Source organism: Cervus elaphus, chromosome 11, assembly GCF_910594005.1.
Source record: "Cervus elaphus chromosome 11, mCerEla1.1, whole genome shotgun sequence".
NCBI lineage: Eukaryota > Metazoa > Chordata > Mammalia > Artiodactyla > Cervidae > Cervus > Cervus elaphus.
In genome coordinates this window covers 87,936,047-87,954,219 of record NC_057825.1, presented here as the reverse complement: position 1 = coordinate 87,954,219, position 18,173 = coordinate 87,936,047, and the positions used below count along the sequence as shown (strand labels likewise).

General features: G+C 36.3%; 1 protein-coding gene across 10 annotated transcripts in view; it reads left to right on the top strand.

The window, feature by feature from the left end:
- Positions 1-18,173, top strand: part of BIRC6 (baculoviral IAP repeat containing 6) — a 210,533-nt gene that overhangs the window by 15,444 nt on the left and 176,916 nt on the right. For all 10 annotated transcript variants that reach the window (XR_006343615.1, XM_043918289.1, XM_043918288.1 and 7 more), the window contains exons 2-3: positions 13,899-14,080; positions 16,057-16,194. Coding sequence is in view for 9 of the 10 variants with exons in the window: in XM_043918289.1 (XP_043774224.1) it covers positions 13,899-14,080; positions 16,057-16,194 (320 nt within the window). In the remaining variant the exon portion in view is untranslated. The remainder of the gene's footprint in view (positions 1-13,898; positions 14,081-16,056; positions 16,195-18,173) is intronic.

Below are 18,173 nucleotides of genomic sequence, written 5' to 3'. Positions count from 1 at the left end.
AAGTGGTCAAATAATTCTTGGCATGGAGGTCAAGACCATCCTCTTCAAAAATAGTGCTGAGAAAACTGGATATCCATATGCAAAAGAATGAAATTCTACGCTTATACAACCATATACACCATAGACAAAGATTTTCAAAACACCACATACAAAAATTAACTCAAAATGGATCAAAGATTTAAATGTAAGAGCTACAACTATTAAGTTCTTAGAAGAAAACAAAGTGGAATAGCTTCACCATGTTGGATTTGGCAGTGAGTTCTTGGATATGACACCAAAGGCACAGGCATCCAGTGAGTAAATAGACAAATTGGATTTCATCAAAATTAAAAACTTTTGTACATTGAAGGACACTATCAACAGAGTAAAAGGGCAAAACACAGAAAGGGAGAAAATATTTGCAAATCACATATCCAGAGATATAGCCAGAAATATTTAGACAATTACAGAAAACTACAACTCAAAAAACAGCAAAAAACACATAGCCCTGTTAGAGAATGAGTAAAGGATTTAAATAGACATTTCTCCAGAGAAGATAAACAGATGACCAACAAACACATGAAAAGATGCCCAGCATAATTAATCATTAGGGAAATGCAGATCAAAACCATAGAGGTATCACTTCACACCCATTAGGATGGTTATTTTTGAAAAAGAAGAGTAAGTGTTGGCAAGGATGTAGAGAGATTGGAACCTTTTTGCTGTGTTGGTGAGAATATAAAATGGTGCAGCCACTGAAGAAAACAGTATGCAGTCCTACATATAATTTAAAATTACCTTATGAACTCGCATTTCCACATTTGAGTAATACAGTTCTTCAAGTAATTAAAAATTATTGTATGAACTCACAATTCCACATTTGAATATTGGGTATAAAGAGTTAAAAACAGGATCTTGAAGAAATATTTGTATGGTATGTTCACAGTGACATTATTCCCAGCTAGACAGAAAATAGAAGCCACCCAAGTGTCCATCAGTGGATGAATGTATAAACAAAACATGGTGTATGTATATAACAAAATATTAGCCTTGAAAAGGGAGGAAATTCTGACACAGTGCAACATGGATGAACCTTGAATATGCTGTGGTCAGTGAAGAGAGTAGTGCCTGTCAGGTTCTGTGGGGACAGAAGTGAAGATTTAGTGTCAGTGATTATAAAGTGATGAAAAGAGGTCTGTGGATAGATAGTGGTAATAGTTGCAAGACATTATGAATGTACTTAATGCCACTGAACTGTACACTTAATGGTTAAATGGTACATTTCATGTAATGTATAATTTACAACTTAAAAAACATTTTTAAAAATCAAATGGTCATGTTTATATAGGTCTATCTCTGGATTCTGTTCTGTTCCACAGATCTAATATGTTGTTATCTCTTTGCCTGTAGCACACATTCTTGTGGTACTGCAGATTTTATAGCAGGTCTTAAAGTTATATAATGTGATTTGTCCAACTTTATTCTTAATCAGAATTGTTCTGGCTATTCAGGTTCCTTTTGCCTTTTCAGATTATTTGGGATTCAGTTTATCTATATCTCCGAAATCCTGTTGGGATTTTTCTTTTTTACTCTTTATTTTGTATTGGAGTTTATACTGTTTATACAGGTATAAACTATTTTAACAGTTTAACAGTTAAATAGTTTATATGTTTTTAGAGCTCTTGTAAACTAACTGTTAATTTTTTGGGTAAATTTTGTTTTCAGATTGATCATTGCTAATAGATATAAAATTGATTGATTTTCATGTGTTTGTTCAGTGTAGCCTTGCTAAACTTTCTCGTTCTTGTAGTTTTTGTTGTGATTCTTATTTATTTTTTAAAATGTATTTATCTGTGGCTGTGCTGGGCCTCCATTGGTGCACGCCCGCTCTCTCTAGCTGCAGTGAGCAGGGCTGTTCGTTGCGGTGCACAGGCGTCTCATTGTGATGGTTCCTCTTGTCGTGGAGCGCAGGCCCTAGGCTTACGGGCTTTAGCTGCTCTGTGGCATGTGAAATCTTCAGAGAGCGGGATCCCCTGCATAGGCAGGCAGCTTCCTATCCACTGTCCACCAGGCAAGTCCTTGTTTGTTTGTTTTTAGATTCTTTGGGATTTTCTGCTTACATAATCATGTTATCAGTGACTAGGGACTGTTTGATTTCTTCCTTTCTAATGTGTCTGGCTCTTCATATCTTATTGCAATGGCTAGATCTTCATTAAGATGTTAGATAGAAGTGTTGAGAGCGTAATATCCTTGTCCTATTCCTGATCTTAGGGAAAAGCCTTCAGTCTTATCATTAAGTGTTTGATAGTGGTAGACTTTCTGTAGCTGTCCTTTATCAGATTGAGCAAATTCCCTTTTAACTTGCTGAGGGCTTTTTTTGTTTTGTTTTGTTTTAAATCATGGAAATATGTTGTATTTTGCCAGATGCACCTACTAACTTGACTGGTTTTTCTTCTTTAAGAAGTTATCATGGTAGCTTACATTGATTTTTGAATACTGAACCAGTTTTACATTCCTGGGATAACCCTGTTTGGTCCTGGTGTATTGCTAAACTCCATTTGCTTTTTTTGTTTGTTTGTTTTTTGAATTAATCTGTCCTTTATTAGTTGAACAAGAATTTATACATCATATATTTTTTTTTTATTTTGTTGAGGATTTTTGCACAATCTCCATGAGGGATAATGGTAGTTTCTTTTTCTGTCCTTTTTCTAGTTTTTGATATCAGGTTAATTTAGGCTTCTTTAAAGGAGTTTGGAAGTATTCCTCTTTCTCTTTCCTGAAAAAGATTATGTAGAATTGGTGTTACTTCTTAAATTCCCCAGTGAAATCAGGTAAGCCTGAAGATTTCTTTGAAAAGTTTTAAACTAGGAATCCACTTTCCTTAATTCAGATTGTTTCATTTTGAATAATTTGGTAGTTTGTGGTTTTTATGGAATTTCACCTTTATTTTAAAATTTATGCATATAGATCTGTTTATATTATTCCTGTTATCTTTTTAACATTTGTAGTGTCAGATTTAAATATTTTGACAACAGAAGTTGTCACATTTTTATGTGCATAGAGTTGTTCATAGTATTCTTTTATCATTTGATGTCTGCAGGATCTTTAGGCTAGCTCCTCTTTCATTTGGTGGTGTTGGTAATTTTATATCTTTTTATTCTTTTCCAGTCTTGCTAGAGCTTTATCAGTTTCATTGATCTTTTCAAAGAACTCATTTTTGCTTATATCCATTTTTCCTTATTGTTTTTCTAGTTTTACTTTTGCATTGATTTCCACTATTAACCTTTATTATTTGTTTCCTTTTCCTTGCTTTGGATTTGTTTTGGATTTTTTTGTTGTTCGGTTTTTTTAAGTAGAAGCTTAGGTTATTGATTTAAGGCCTTTTCCCACACCCCAGTATAAGCATTCAAGTCGTATAAGTTTTACTCTAATCACTGTTTTAGCTTCACATGACTTATTTTGATATTATATTTTCATTCTTTTTTGGGTGTGGAGAGCTGTTCTACAGCTTGAAGGATCTCAGTATTCCCCAGGCAGGGGAACAGCAGTGAAAGTGCCGTATCCCAACCACTAGACCATCAGGGAACTCCCTCATTTTCATTCTTTTAAAAATGTTTTCTGAGTTACTTTAGACTTCATTGACCTAAGAATTGCTTAGGAGTATGTTGTTTAATTTACAAGTATTTAGAGGTTTCTCATTATGTTTCTGTTACTGATTTCTACTTAAATCCATTGTGGTCATTTTGTTTGTGATCAAACAAAATCATAGTTCTTGTTTGTTTGCTTCATTGAAGTGTAGTTGTTTTACAATGTCGTGTTAATTTCTGCTGTGTTGTTGCTCAGTCTCTAATTCATGTCTGACTCTTTGTGACCCCATGCACTGCAGCCTGCCAGGCTTGCCTGTTTATCACTATCTCCTGGAGTTTGCTCAAACTTATGTCCATTGAGTCAGTGATGCCTTCCAACCATCTTATCCTCTGTTGTCCCCTTCTCGTCTTGTCCACAGTCTTTCCCAGCATCGGTCTTTTCCAGCGAGTTGACTCTTCACTTCAGGTGGCCAAAGTATTGGAGTTTCAGCTTCAGCATCAGTCCTTCCAGTGAATATTCAGGGTTGATTTCCTTTGGAATTGTCTTGTTTGGTTTCCTTGCAGTCCAAGGAACTCTCAAGAGTCTTCTCCAACACCACAGTTCAAAAGCATTGATTCTTTGGTGCTCAGCGTTCTTTATGGTCCAACTCTCACATCTGTACATGACAACTGGAAAAACCATAGCTTTGACTATATGGACCTTTGTTGGCAAGGTGTTGTTTCTGCTTTTTCATACACTGTCTAGATTTGTCACAGCTTTTCTTACAAGGAGCAGGTGTCTCTTGATTTCATGGTTGCAGTCACTGTCTGCAATAATTTTGGAGCCCAAGAAAATAAAATCTGTCACTGTTTTTACTTTTTCCCCCATATGTTTGCCATGAAATGATGGGACTGGATGCCATGATCTTAGTTTTTTGAATGTTGAATTTTAAGCCAGCTTTTTCACTCTCCTCTTTCACCTTCATCAAGAGGCTCTTTAGTTTCTCTTCCTTTTTGCCATTAAAATGCAAAAAAATGCCACTTTCGTGCCATTCAGTTCAGTTCAGTTCAGTTGCTCAGTCGTGTCCGACTCTCTGCATGAATCTTTGCTCTTTGCTCCATGAATCTCAGCACGCCAGGCCTCCCTGTCCATCACCAACTCCCGGAGTTTACTCAAACTCATGTTTGAGTAACAACATTACATTGAGTAACGACATTAGAGTTCCATAAAAGCAAAGTTTCTCTTTGCTTTTTGCATGCATATCTGAGGTTGTTGATATTTCTGCCCACAATCTTGATTCAAGCTTGTGGTTCATCCAGCCCAGCATTTTGCATAATGTGCTCTGCATATAAGTTAAACAAACAGGGTGACAGTATACACCTTGACGTACTCCTTTCCCAATTTTTAGCTAGTCCATTGTTTCACGTCTGGTTCTAACTGTTGCTTCTTGTCCTGAATACGGCTTCTTGGGAGACAGGTAAGGTGGCCTGGTAAGTGATTCAGTTATAAATATGTATGCATTCTTTTCTTTTCTATCTTTCCCATTACAGTTTATCATAGGCTAAACAGTAGGACTATACAGTCGGATCCCCATGCTATACAGTAGGACCTTGTTGTTTATCCGTTCTGTATATAATAGCTAACATCTGCTAACTTGCTCTGTCATCAGCCTCTTGCTGTATCCCTGTTCCCACCCTGTGCCCCTTGACAACCACAAGTCTGTTCTCTGTGTCCATGAGTCTGTTTCTCTTTTGCACTTAGGTGCATTTATGTCACATTTTAGACTCCACATGTAGGTGATATCATATAGCATCTTGTCTTCTCTTTCTGACTTCACTTAGTATGATAATCTCTAGTTGCACCCTTGGTTGCTGCAAATGACATTACTTTGTTCTTTTTAATTGTTAAGTAATAGTGCATTATATATACATATCACGTGTTCTTCATCCATTCATCTGTTGATAGACATTTAGGTTGTTTCCGTGTTTTGGCTACTATGAATAGTGCTGCTTTGACAGGTAAGGTGGCCTGGTAACATTGGGGTGCATGTATCTTTTTTGAATAAGAATTTTGTTTGGATATATTCCCAGGACTGGGGTCCATTGATCATACGGTAATTCTCTTTTTAGTTTTCTAAGGAAACTTCATACTATTTTCCCTAGTGGCTGTACCAACTTAATTTCCCACCAGCAGTGAGGAGGGTTCCCTTTTCTCCATGACCTCTCCAGCAATTGTTATTTGCAGACTTTTTATTTATTTTTTTAAACTTCCTTTAAAAAAAAAAAAAAGATTTCATGTATTTGGTTGCATAGGGTCTTGGTTCCCTGATCAGGGATAGAACCCATGCCCCTGCATTGGAAGTGTGGAGTCTTATTAACCGCTGGACCACCAGGGAATTCCTGTAGACTTTTTAATGATGGCCATTCTGATCTGTGTGAGTTGGTATCTTATTGTAGTTTTGATTTGCATTTTTCTCAATAATTAGTGATATTGAATATCTTTTTTATGTGCTTATTGGCCATCTATATTTCTTTTGAGAAATATCTGTTAAGGTCTTTTGCCCATTTTTGGATTGGGTTGTTTTTTTGTTGTTGCATTGTATGAGCTGTTTGTATGTTTTAGAGATTAAGGCCTTGTTGATTGCATCATTGGCAAATATTTTCTCCTAGTCCATAGGCTGTCTTTTTGTTTTGTTTATGGTTTCCTTTGCTGTGGAAAAGCTTGTAAGTTTGATCATGTCCCACGTTTTATTTTTGCTTTTATTTCTGTTGCCTTGGGAGACTGACCGAAGAAAACATTAGCATCATTTATTTATGTCAGAGAATGTTTTGCCTGTGATCTCTTCTAGGAGTTTTATGGTGTTGTGTCTTATATTTAAGTATTTAAGCCATTTTGAGTTTATTTTTGTTTATAGTGTGAGGCTGTGTTCTAACTTCATTGATTTACATGCGATTGTCCAGTTTCCCCAACACCACTTGCTAAAGAGACTGTCTTTTTCTCATTGTATATTCTTACCTCCTTTGTCAAAGATTGATTGACCAGAGATGTGTAGGTTTATTTTTGGGCTCTCAGAGAACATACTTTTATTTCTTTTATATTAAGGTCTGTTTTATGATCCAGGATACAATATAGCTTGATTAATTTTCAATGTGCACTTGAATGTGCATTCTACTGTTGATAGGTGGAATATTTTAAAAATGTCATTGGTTGATGGTGTTCAGTTTCTCTATATCTATGTTCGTTTTCTGTCTACTAGTTCTATCAGTTACTGAAAGTTGAAATCTCCAGCTGTAATTACGGATGTCTGTTTCTCCTTTCAGTTCTTATTAATTTTTGCTGAATGTATTTTAAGTTCTGTTAGGTGTATATATATATTTAGGATTGCATCATGAATTGACTCTTTCATCATGTAATATCCTCATTTATCCCTGGTGATTTTCTTTGTTCTGATCTTTGTCTCATCTAAATATAACTATTCATCTTTCTTTGATTAACATTTATGTGATACATCTTTTTTCCATCTTTTTACCATTTTAGAATGATAAAAGTTTCTTTTAGACATCATAGAATTAGATTGCATGTGTGTTTTAAATTCCAGTTTGTTTTTTCATTGGTGTACTTAGGCCATTTATGACTAATGAATAGTTGAATTTTGATTTAGATGCTCCATTTTATTATTTGTTTCCTCTTTTTTCCTCTATTTTTTCTCTTTCTGCTTTTTTGGCTTGATTTTTCTTTTTAACCTTATCTGTTGCTTTTGTGTGTTTTCATAGTTACTTGAAGGATTGCAATATATATTTTTCTCTTAGACTATTTAGAATCAGTATTTTACCACTTTAAGTGGAATGTAGAAACCATACCACCCTATTGTATCCTCTTAAGTTATAATCGACTTATTTATTATATATATGTGACATTGAAGACTATCAGACATTGTAGTAATTTTTGCTTTCAGTTATCAAATACATTTAAAAGACTGAGTTGGAGAATCATCACTTATATTCACCCAGATACATACCATTTCTGTAGCTCTTCCCTCATTCTTGATACTCTGTTTGTTTCTGAAATAATTTCCCTTCTCTTTGATGAACTTCTTTTTGTGATTCTTTCTGAGCAGGTTTGCTGGCAAAATTTCTAGTTAGTGTTCCCTAATCTGACAATGTCTTTATTTCACATTCATTCTTGATGGATTTTTTTGTTGAATAGAATTTCTTTTTTGCAGCACTTTAAAAATTGTTCAATTCCAAGTGAACTCCATGATTTTTTAATGATCAACGTGCTTTTATTGTAGTTATTACTTACCTGTACTTAACATATTCTCTGGTTGCTTTCAAGAGTTTTCTTTGTTAGTTCTAGTTTTAAGTTTCAGCAGCTTATTGTGTCTGGCTGTGAATTTTTAACTTACTTTCTTTGTGAAATTTCTCCTGCCCACAAAGAAAATCTGTACTAATGCAAGTCATTAGTGTCAGTCAGGAATCTGCAAACTGGGACCTGCCACCTTTTGAGCTCTCTGCCTGTCTCCTGATTTTATAAATAAATGCTACTAGAACACATCTACATCCATTTGTTTACGTATTTCTTTCATAGTACAGTGGCAGAGTTGAATAATTGTGAGAAAAGACCTTAAATACTATTTGATCTTTTTATAAGAAGTTTGCTGATAATCTGGTATGCTGCTGCTGCTGCTGAGTCACTTCAGTCGTGTCCGACTCTGTGCGACCCCATCCCTGGGATTCTCCAGGCAAGAACACTGAAGTGGGTTGCCATTTCCTTCTCCAATGCAGAAAAGTGAAAGTGAAGTCGCTCAGCCATGTCCAACTCTTGGCGACCCCATGGACTGCAGCCTATCAGGCTCCTCCGTCCATGGGATTTTCCAGGCAAGAGTACTGGAGTGGGGTGCCATTGCCTTCTCTGTGATAATCTGGTATAGTTGGAGGAAATTTGAGTGTTTCTTATGAGGCCTTAAATACTATTTGATCTTTTTATAGGAAGTTTGCTTATATCTGGTATAGTTGGAAGAATTTGAGTGTTTCTTCTCTTAAATTTTCTGCTTGAATTTCTTTTTAAACTTTATCTGTGTAGGGTTCAAAGTCATTTTACAAGTGTCTTCTAACAAGGTGCAACATGTGGTATAGAGTGGGTGTAAGAGTTTTTCCCCTCTATTTAAAAACTGAAAAATGACTTCTTAGCTGATTTTTCTCAAAAACTTTGAGAAATTTATCTTCAGACATTTTAAACTCATAGGGCAAATGAATTATAAATTTCTGTTGAATAACTGGTTTATGTCAAATTGGGACTTCAGTTTTTTAAAGGTAGCCTTGGGAAGTTTAAATATAGGTTATAAGTTTTTTTTTTTTATTAATGTTATTTGCAGCATTAAAATTTGTTGACAGTGTTCCATAGTAATACTTCCAAAACCATGAAACAAAGCAATATGAATAAAAGTATAATTAACATATAATTTCATACAAGATTTTGAAAAGATATTTTCTTACTGAGAGCTCAAACATAGATTTCTTGGTTTCTTCATATCTGTTATGAACCTTTATGCACTTAAAATTGTTATGCTTATAACTGAATAAATGTTGATTTTTACCTCCCATTGTGAAACCTATGCTTGTTTTTGGTTTTTTTTTTTTGCTGTACAAATACTCAGTTCTGGGTCACACTTAAGCACACATGGATTTCATTTTTTTCCCAAATTAGAGAATTTGTGTCCTTGGTTTTATTTTTTGTTAGGTAAAAAAGACTTGCTCAAACATGTTAAGACGGTGAAAAGTTCTCTAAAATGTTCTTTGTTCATTGCAGGATATTTTTTCTTCACAGAAGTGTAGAACTTGTTTAGGGGTAGATGTAAACAAGGGAACATTTCAGGCAAAGATGGGTTTGATAAAGGACAGAAATGGTATGGACCTAACAGAAGCAGAAGATATTAAGAAGAGGTGGCAAGAATACACAGAAGAACTGTACAAAAAAGATCTTCACAAGCCAGATAATCACAATGGTGTGATCACTCACCTAGAACCAGACATCCTGGAATGTGAAGTCAAGTGGGCCTTAGAAAGCATCACTATGAACAAAGCTAGTGGATGTGATGGAATTCCAGTTCAGCTATTTCAAATCCTGAAAGATGATGCTGTGAAAGTGCTGTACTCAATATGCCAGCAAATTTGGAAAACTCAGCAGTGGCCACAGGACTGGAAAAGGTCAGTTTTCATTCCAGTCCCTAAGAAAGGCAGTCCCAAAGAATGCTCAAACTACCGCACAATTGCACTCATCTCACACGCTAGTAAAGTAATGCTCAAAATTCTCCAAGTCAGGCTTCAGCAATACATGAACTGAGAACTTCCAGATGTTCAAGCTGGTTTTAGAAAAGGCAGAGGAACCAGAGATCAAATTGCCAATATCCGCTGAATCATCAAAAAAGCAAGAGAGTTCCAGAAAAACATCTATTTCTGCTTTATTGACTATGCCAAAGCCTTCGACTGTGTGGATCACAATAAACTGTGGAAAATTCTGAAAGAGATGGGAATACCAGACCACCTGACCTGCCTCTTGAGAAACCTGTATGCAGGTCAGGAAGCAACAGTTAGAACTGGACATGGAACAACAGACTGGTTCCAGGTAGGAAAAGGAGTACACCAAGGCTGTATATTGTCACCCTGCTTATTTAACTTATATGCAGAGTACATCATGAGAAACGCTGGGCTGGAAGAAGCACAAGCTGGAATCAAGATTGCCGGGAGAAATATCAATAACCTCAGATATGCAGATGATACCACCCTTATGGCAGAAAGTGGAGAGGAACTGAAAAGCCTCTTGATGAAAGTGAAAGAGGAGAGTGAAAAAGTTGCCTTAAAGCTTAACATTCAGAAAACTAAGATCATGGCATCCAGTCCCATCACCTCATGGGAAATAGATGGGGAGACAGTGGAAACAGTGTCAGACTTTATTTATTTGGGCTCCAAAATCACTGCGGATGGTGACTGCAGCCATGAAATTAAAAGATGCGTACTCCTTGGAAGGAAAGTTATGACCAACCTAGATAGCATATTAAAAAGCAGAGACATTACTCTGCCAACAAAGGTCCGTCTAGTCAAGGCTATGGTTTTTCCAGTGGTCATGTATGGGTGTGAGAGTTGGACTGTGAAGAAAGCTGAGCACCTTAGAATTGATGCTTTTGAACTGTGGTGTTGGAGAAGACTCTTGAGAGTCCCTTGGACTGCAAGGAGATCCAACCAGTCCATCCTAAAGGAGATCAGTCCTGGGTGTTCATTGGAAGGACTGATGCTGAAGCTGAAACTCCAATACTTTGGCCACCTCATGCGAAGAGTTGACTCATTGGAAAAGACCCTGATGCTGGGAGGGATTGGGGGCAGGAAAAGAAGGGGACAACAGAGGATGAGATGGCTGGATGGCATCACCAACTCGATGGGCATGAGTTTGAGTAACCTCTGGGAGTTGGTGATGGGCAGGGAGGCCTGGCATGCTGCGATGCATGGGGTCGCAAAGAGTCAGACACGACTGAGCGACTGAACTGAACTGAACTGAGATGTAAATAAAATCTTGAGCATACTATGCAACTACATTAACAGAGCTCTCAAGTTCTCAGGCTGAGTAAAAGATTCAGAGAAAGCGTCTGTGGTGGGTTGTATTATCTTCCCTCAGATTTTATGTGCTCATGGGAACCTCAGATTGTGACCTTATTTAGAAACAGGGTCTTTGCAGGTGTAATTAGTTAAAATGAGCTCAAAGAGCCTTTAGGATAGGGTAGTATGGCTAATGGGTGAAGGCAATGGCACCCCACTCCAGTACTCTTGCCTGGAAAATCCCATGGACGGAGGAGCCTGGTAGGCTGCAGTCCACGGGGTCGAGAAGAGTCGGACACGACTGAGCGACTTCACTTTCGCTTCTCACTTTCATGCACTGGAGAAGGAAACGGCAACCCACTCCAGTGTTCTTGCCTGGAGAATCTCAGGGACGGGAGCCTGGTGGGCTGCCGTCTATGGGGTCGCACAGAGTCGGACACGGCTGACGTGACTTAGCAGCAGCGGCAGCAGTGTGGCTGATGATCAGTTTACTGTCTTCCTGCTGTGCAGTGCACCAGTCACTGCTTACAGATGGCCTTTTGTAACTCAGGTCAGAAGTACTGGGAATGGACTCGTCTGAATAAACATGGTCCTATTACATGCTCTGTGGGCCTGAAAGACTTCTGAAGTCATTGCCAATAAGGCTGTTTGGTCGCTGTGCATTACTTTGAGTGCTAATATATAATGTAAGAAATCAAAAAAACAGAGTTGACTTTTTTTGTCATGATCTATTGAATTCTGGGGTGGCATGGAAACCCAGTTGAAAACCCTGGTGTAGGTTTTCACATTTTATACCTCTGTAAAAGTTTTAACAAAATAATGGTTTTTATAGCTCCTTACCTAATGACCTATCCCTAAAACAAAACAATTTGTAGTTGTTTTTTTTTTTTTAATTTTACAGTTATGTGTGGGAGGCATGGCACATATGGGAAATCTCTGCCTTCTGCTGAATTTTCCTGTGAACCAAAAACCTCTATTAAAAAAAAGAATAGTCTGTTTTAAAATTTGAAACTATCTTTACAAGTTCTTACATAATTTTACTCTGAGTTCCTATAATTTGTATGATTTCTTGTGGTTTTACCTAGGGATGAGAAGTGGTAGGTAAATATTCCTGTTTTATTGAATTATAGAGATTATTTTTCTATATGCTGGCATACATTTCAAGCTGATAGATCTGAGAATGAGCTATAGAAATTCCATGAATTTTTCTTTATTTTATGTAGATAATGAATAAGTTTCTAATCAGTTTTGTAATGCCTCCAAGAGTTTGAGAGAGCTGTAATAATCTGAGATTAAGAAAGCTAACCCTAATATTCATTGATTATAACATGTTTTATAGTCGTCCTAGACATTGATGAGTAGGACCCTGATTTATCACTTTTCTGCTTTTGTATCACTGTGCAATAACAGTACCAAGATCAGGAAAGTTCTGTAGACTTGTGGTGGGAGTTTAGAATAAGGTATACTGACTGGTGGCAGAATTACTTGGCCACAGAGAAGTTTCTTCACTGGTACAATTAAATTTTACGGTTGATCATTTTTTTCAAGTCTTTTTATAGAGACTGTATTCATGACAGTGTTTAACATTAGTCTTCTTGTAAATTAAAATGTAGAAATTAGTGTTATCTTTTCCAAATTGTGCTTTTTGGTTTTATATTTAAAACTTCGTGTTTTACTGTCTTTTGTAATACTCCTTGAAATTCTACTCTTAGTTTATTCTGATAAATTTTATGGTTAATGTATTCATTTTCTATTAAAATACTCTTCTGATATTGATTCAGCAGAAACTTCAGAGAACATTGATCTTTGGTAATAGTTGACTGGTTTTTCAGTGGTAGTTGAACTGAGAAACTTTACTAGTTCTCTTACGTTAGAGCCATCTTCTGTAATTTTATCTCAGATATGCATGTGTGTGTACTCAGTCATGTCTGACTGTTTGCAGCCCCACAGACTATAACCTGCTAAGCTCTTCTGTCCATGGGATTTCCAGGCAGGAATACTGGAGTAGGTTGCCATTTCCTCTTCCAGGGAACCTTCCCGACCCAGGGATTGAATTTATGCTTCTTTCTCCTGCATTGGCAGACCTACTCTTCACCACTAGTGCCACCTGGGACTGGGAAGCTATCTTCCCACCTGGGAAGCATATCTTAGGCATAAAAGCCCAAAAGAACTTTTGAGGTCATTACCTTGAAACTGTCCACATTGACTTTATGCTTAATGACTTTTGTAGGGGAAGGGGGAAAGATGTAAAAAAATACTGAATATTTATTTAATTGCAGTATAGTTGATTTACAAGGTTGTACAGTATTGGATATTAAAATTTTTTTTCCAAACAAATTATTTTGAGGTAATGTAATACAGATAACTTCCCTCTAACCTTTACCAAGTTCCACTAATTTTAATATTTTAAATGTTTTACCGCATTTGATCATCATTCCCTCATGTATACATACATACTTTTGCTCACTTGTGAATAGGTTACATTATATCATATCCTTTTATCCTTTGCTATTTCTATGTTTATTTCTAAGAACAATGATATTCTCTTTCATATCAGCAATATAGTTTTCAAGTTCTGATAATTTCATATTGTTACTTTAAGCTACAGTACATATTCCAATTTAATCAGTTCTAATAACGCCCTTTAGAGAATCTTTTCCTAGTCAAAGATTATATGTGGTATTTAGTTGCCATGTAAGCATTTATTTTAAAAGATCTATTGGTCTTAAAATCTTCAGTGTTGAATTTTTGTTCTTTTAACAGCTAAACCAGGTGGACAGGTGAAATGTCAGTATATTTCTGCCGTGGATAAAGTTATTTTTGTGGATGATTATGCAGTAGGGTGTAGGAAGGACCTTAATGGAATCTTGTTGTTAGACACTGCTCTGCAAACTCCAGTTTCAAAGCAAGATGATGTGGTTCAGCTTGAATTACCTGTCACAGAGGTAAGTTGAAATAAGTGTCAGTATGCTTTTCCACTTAATGCAGTTTCAGACTTACTAGTTGTTAAATGAAATTAGGTTGTCCTTTGAGGATATTATCTACGTATACCTATAAAAACAAGGAATTGTGAATTGTACAGGTTAAATCACTTTAACAGAAACCCCAAAATGCAATGGCTTAAACAAGATAGTTTTTTCTAGTAACAGTATAAGGCCAAGTCTCGGGACAGCTTTGCTTCCTGCAACACTGAGCTTCCGTCTCGAGCCCAAGACTGCTGCCTCAAGTCTCATTACTTCCCAGTCTTAGGGGAGGGAGGACAGCTGGCCCGGGGGCACGCTGGCATTACCCCCCTTCCTTCCTTCCTTTTCCTCTTCCCTCCCTCTCTCATCCTTTCCTTCTTTCTGCACCCTCTCCTTCATGTTTCTTATTCTCTTTTACAGATTGTTTCACGTGCCGTTTTCATACTCAGTTAATTCATTGGCCAGAATTTAGTCATATGGCCACATTAAGCTGAGGTGGTTTTTTCTTTAATATTAAAAAAGAAGAAATAAATATTAATGGACAACCGGTAATCTTGGCTATGTAACATGTTTCTTAATAATGCCAGATTAAAATTTCAACATACATATTTTTTGTGTTACATATTTATTACTTAATTTATAAGTGTATCCTAACTTAAATCATTTTGTGTATGTTGATGTTCATATCATGTAATTTAAAACTATATTTTTCAGATTTATCAGACTTCAAATCATTTTAAAAATATAAGAGATTATAATGTTGTATTCCTCCAAAAAGTGAGGTATTATTTCTGTCTTTATCCCAATTAGTTGATTATTAACTGTTTTGTGTTTGGTGGATTGATGTGATTAGTTAATAAAATCAGTATAGCTTATTTCCCATTTTTAGGACATGCGAAGTGTTACTGTGTGGGTCAGTGTCACATCACAGTCATCTAGTGTGTTAATATTGAAAGCATTTGCTGAAGGTCTGAGTTTTGAAAACAGAGTAGCCCTCTTTTTGTCATCAGAATATCTTGATCTGGGGGCATGTTAAAATCTCTGGACAGAAAATAATTATAATTAGTTCTACTTGTATTGAATATTTTTTCCCCTCGTACTTTAAGGAAATTAGACCTAGTGATATCTTAATAAAGCTGATATCTTCTATGCATTGTAGTGTACAATGAAAGATGGTACCAAACCATTGGGTTTTAAAAGGAAATACAGAATTACAATAAAATTGTTGAACACTTATATAAAATGGACCCTGAAGTCAATATTTAGCTAGATATTTAGCCTACTTCTGCCACCTCTCCCACCTTGCCAGCTCATGATGTCTGTTGCTGGTTTTCTTTCTTTTTACACAAATTATTATAGTTGTCTTGTTCATGTATTACTGCTCGTAGTTCTTCCACCCTCCCAGGTACCCTTTCCTGTATCACATTAGTTTCTCACTGTCTTGCCTAAGTGTGTGGCCCTAGGTTTGGTTGGATTAGTATGGATGTGTTCTTTTCCATATATTGGCCATATATTTCTGTTAATGTAGTTCATGTTGAATATGTGGGTAACAATGCAAAGGGCTTTTTTTTAACTACCTGATGACTTAATGAGTGACCCCTCTTACGGCTTTACATAGTAATGCTCCCTGAGGGACTTTACATTTGTCTTTAAATTTTTTTCTCTTTTATTTTTGTTGATAGTTTCAGCGTGTCCAGTTTTTTCTGTCTTGCTTTGCTTTATGAAAACTTCCATGTATGGAGATTTTGCTCTCTGATACTATGCTGAGTACATTGCTTTATCTCATTTAATTTTGTAACAGCCTTGCAAATCATTATTTGGTTAGCTAAGTTTGTTTTAAAAAAGTAAAAGTAGTAAATTTTAATATAGTACCTTTCAAAATTAAAATATTTGCGTGAGAATCCAAATTAAACATTTTTGGTGTGGTTAATTTTTTGTGATCATCTTTTTTTATTTAGGCACAACAGCTCTTATCGGCATGTTTAGAAAAGGTAGATGTTTCTAGTACGGAGGGTTATGATTTGTTCATCACACAGCTCAAAGATGGTTTGAAAAATACATCTCATGAGACTGCAGCAAACCACAAAGTTGCTAAGGTAAGAAGTTAAAAAAAATCACTTTGTTTAGGGTTATAACAGAAAGAACACTGCCATACTTCTGCCTTTCTCTGTTCTCTGTGCACTGATGCCTAGGGTGGGAGATAGTGCTTTGAATTAAATCCTTGGCCGTATTTCATTAATTCTTCTGCACTTTTCTTTTAAGATTTTTTAAAAAATTATAAATGTAATACAGATACAATTTTTGTATTGAAGCATATAAAGTAGAAGCTGTTTTCTAAAAAATTTTTGCCTTTGTAAGTATCTTTTTTCTCAGGTCCAGTTGAAATTATACTAAAATACTGTGATGTACCGTTTGGACTGCTCAGTCTGTTTGGATTGCTGTAGTGAAATACCACCGACTGAGTGGTATTTCTCCTGGTTAAGTCCTTCTTTCTGGGATGTTGCTGGTACCTTCTCACTGTGTCCTTATATGGTGAAAAAGGCAAGGGATCTCTCTGGAGCCTCTTTTATAAAAGAGGGCTCCACCCTCATGATCCTAAGTACCTTCCAAAGGCCCTACCTGCTAATAGACTCCCCTTTTGGGTTAGAATTTCAGCAGATGCATTTTGTGAAGATACAACCATTCAGATTATAGCATGTACCTTGCTTTTTTTCATTGAAGAATGTATATTGAGGATCTTTTCATATCAGTGCTTATATATCATCTGCATTCTTCCTAATATTTATATTGAAGTTTATTTTATAAATTCACCATGATTTTGTGAATCTTAATTCCATTAGTGGCACATTTTATTTAGTAAAGACAGAAACCATATTGTGCATTTCAACAGAGAGAGTTTATTGTAAGAAATTGACTTAATATGTGTATGAGAACCAAAAAAGTGAAAAAAAAAAAAAAACAAACCCTGAGGTAACACAGATGGTAACTGTGGGAAGCAGCACTCATTTTGGTCTGAAGGAACAGGATGTTCAGGTTTTAGAACCTAGATCCTTGAAAACTTAAGAGAAGAGCCTCTGTGGATCTAGGACTTCAGACTCCTGAGGTGGAGCTGTTATCCAGTAGGAACCTCAGGAGCTTGGAACCTGATGAACTGAGACTCAGATTTCTGAAGAGAGGCGCTACTTGGCTGATGCTAGTGCCTCTGAGGGAGATATATGAGACTGGTCCTTGGAGTGCTAAAAAACAGAACCAAAAAGCCTCTAAAGATCAGAGGACTCGACTGTTGCCACAAGGTCCTTTGCTAACATGATGTTGACAGCAATGATAAGTAATTTAGCAAGAAGCAAGTCTTTTTCCCCTATCACGCTTTCCAGTTTCCATCCTGTGTTCTTTTGTCAGAACTTAACAGTCAGGAAACTGGTTGGTAGAGAAGAAATAATAGTTTATAGTATCCCAGCCCCAATATGACTGAGAAGAGAGGAAAGGCTAGGTTTGGACCTGAGAGACAGTAGCTTAATAACTGGCACAGTCTGCTCCTTTGGCTGCTCATCATCTCCATACATACCATCTATACGTGTTTGAACTTTCATGCAACAAAAATGTTATGCTTTTACTTAACAAGAGGCTCTGTTCCTAAAGAGGAAATGAAATGAAGATTTGTCTCATCCTGTCCCCAGAACAGGCAGACACAAAGTTTCAAAAGATATTTTATCCATCTGTAGGTGATAATTAGCTACTCTTAAAATGTATAGTTTCAAGTGTTTAGGTAACAGAGCTGTGCTACCTCAACACTAAACCTAAATTAAACCCCTCTAAACCTAAACACTAAATTAACTACAACAAAAAAATTCTTCTGTAAAATAATGTGTTACCCCTCTGTGTCTTCATCTATCTAAATCTTCATCCATCTATCCCCTTTATGTAATGAGAAGAAAATACATATAGTTACCGTATCCCTCATTTCTATAATTGTGTACAATACAAAGATGATATTCTTGATGTTTACAGCCTCCTCCTCCTGGCTGTTCCACACTCCCTTTGTCGTTAACCGGCAGTGTAGCTGGTCAGGGGTCTA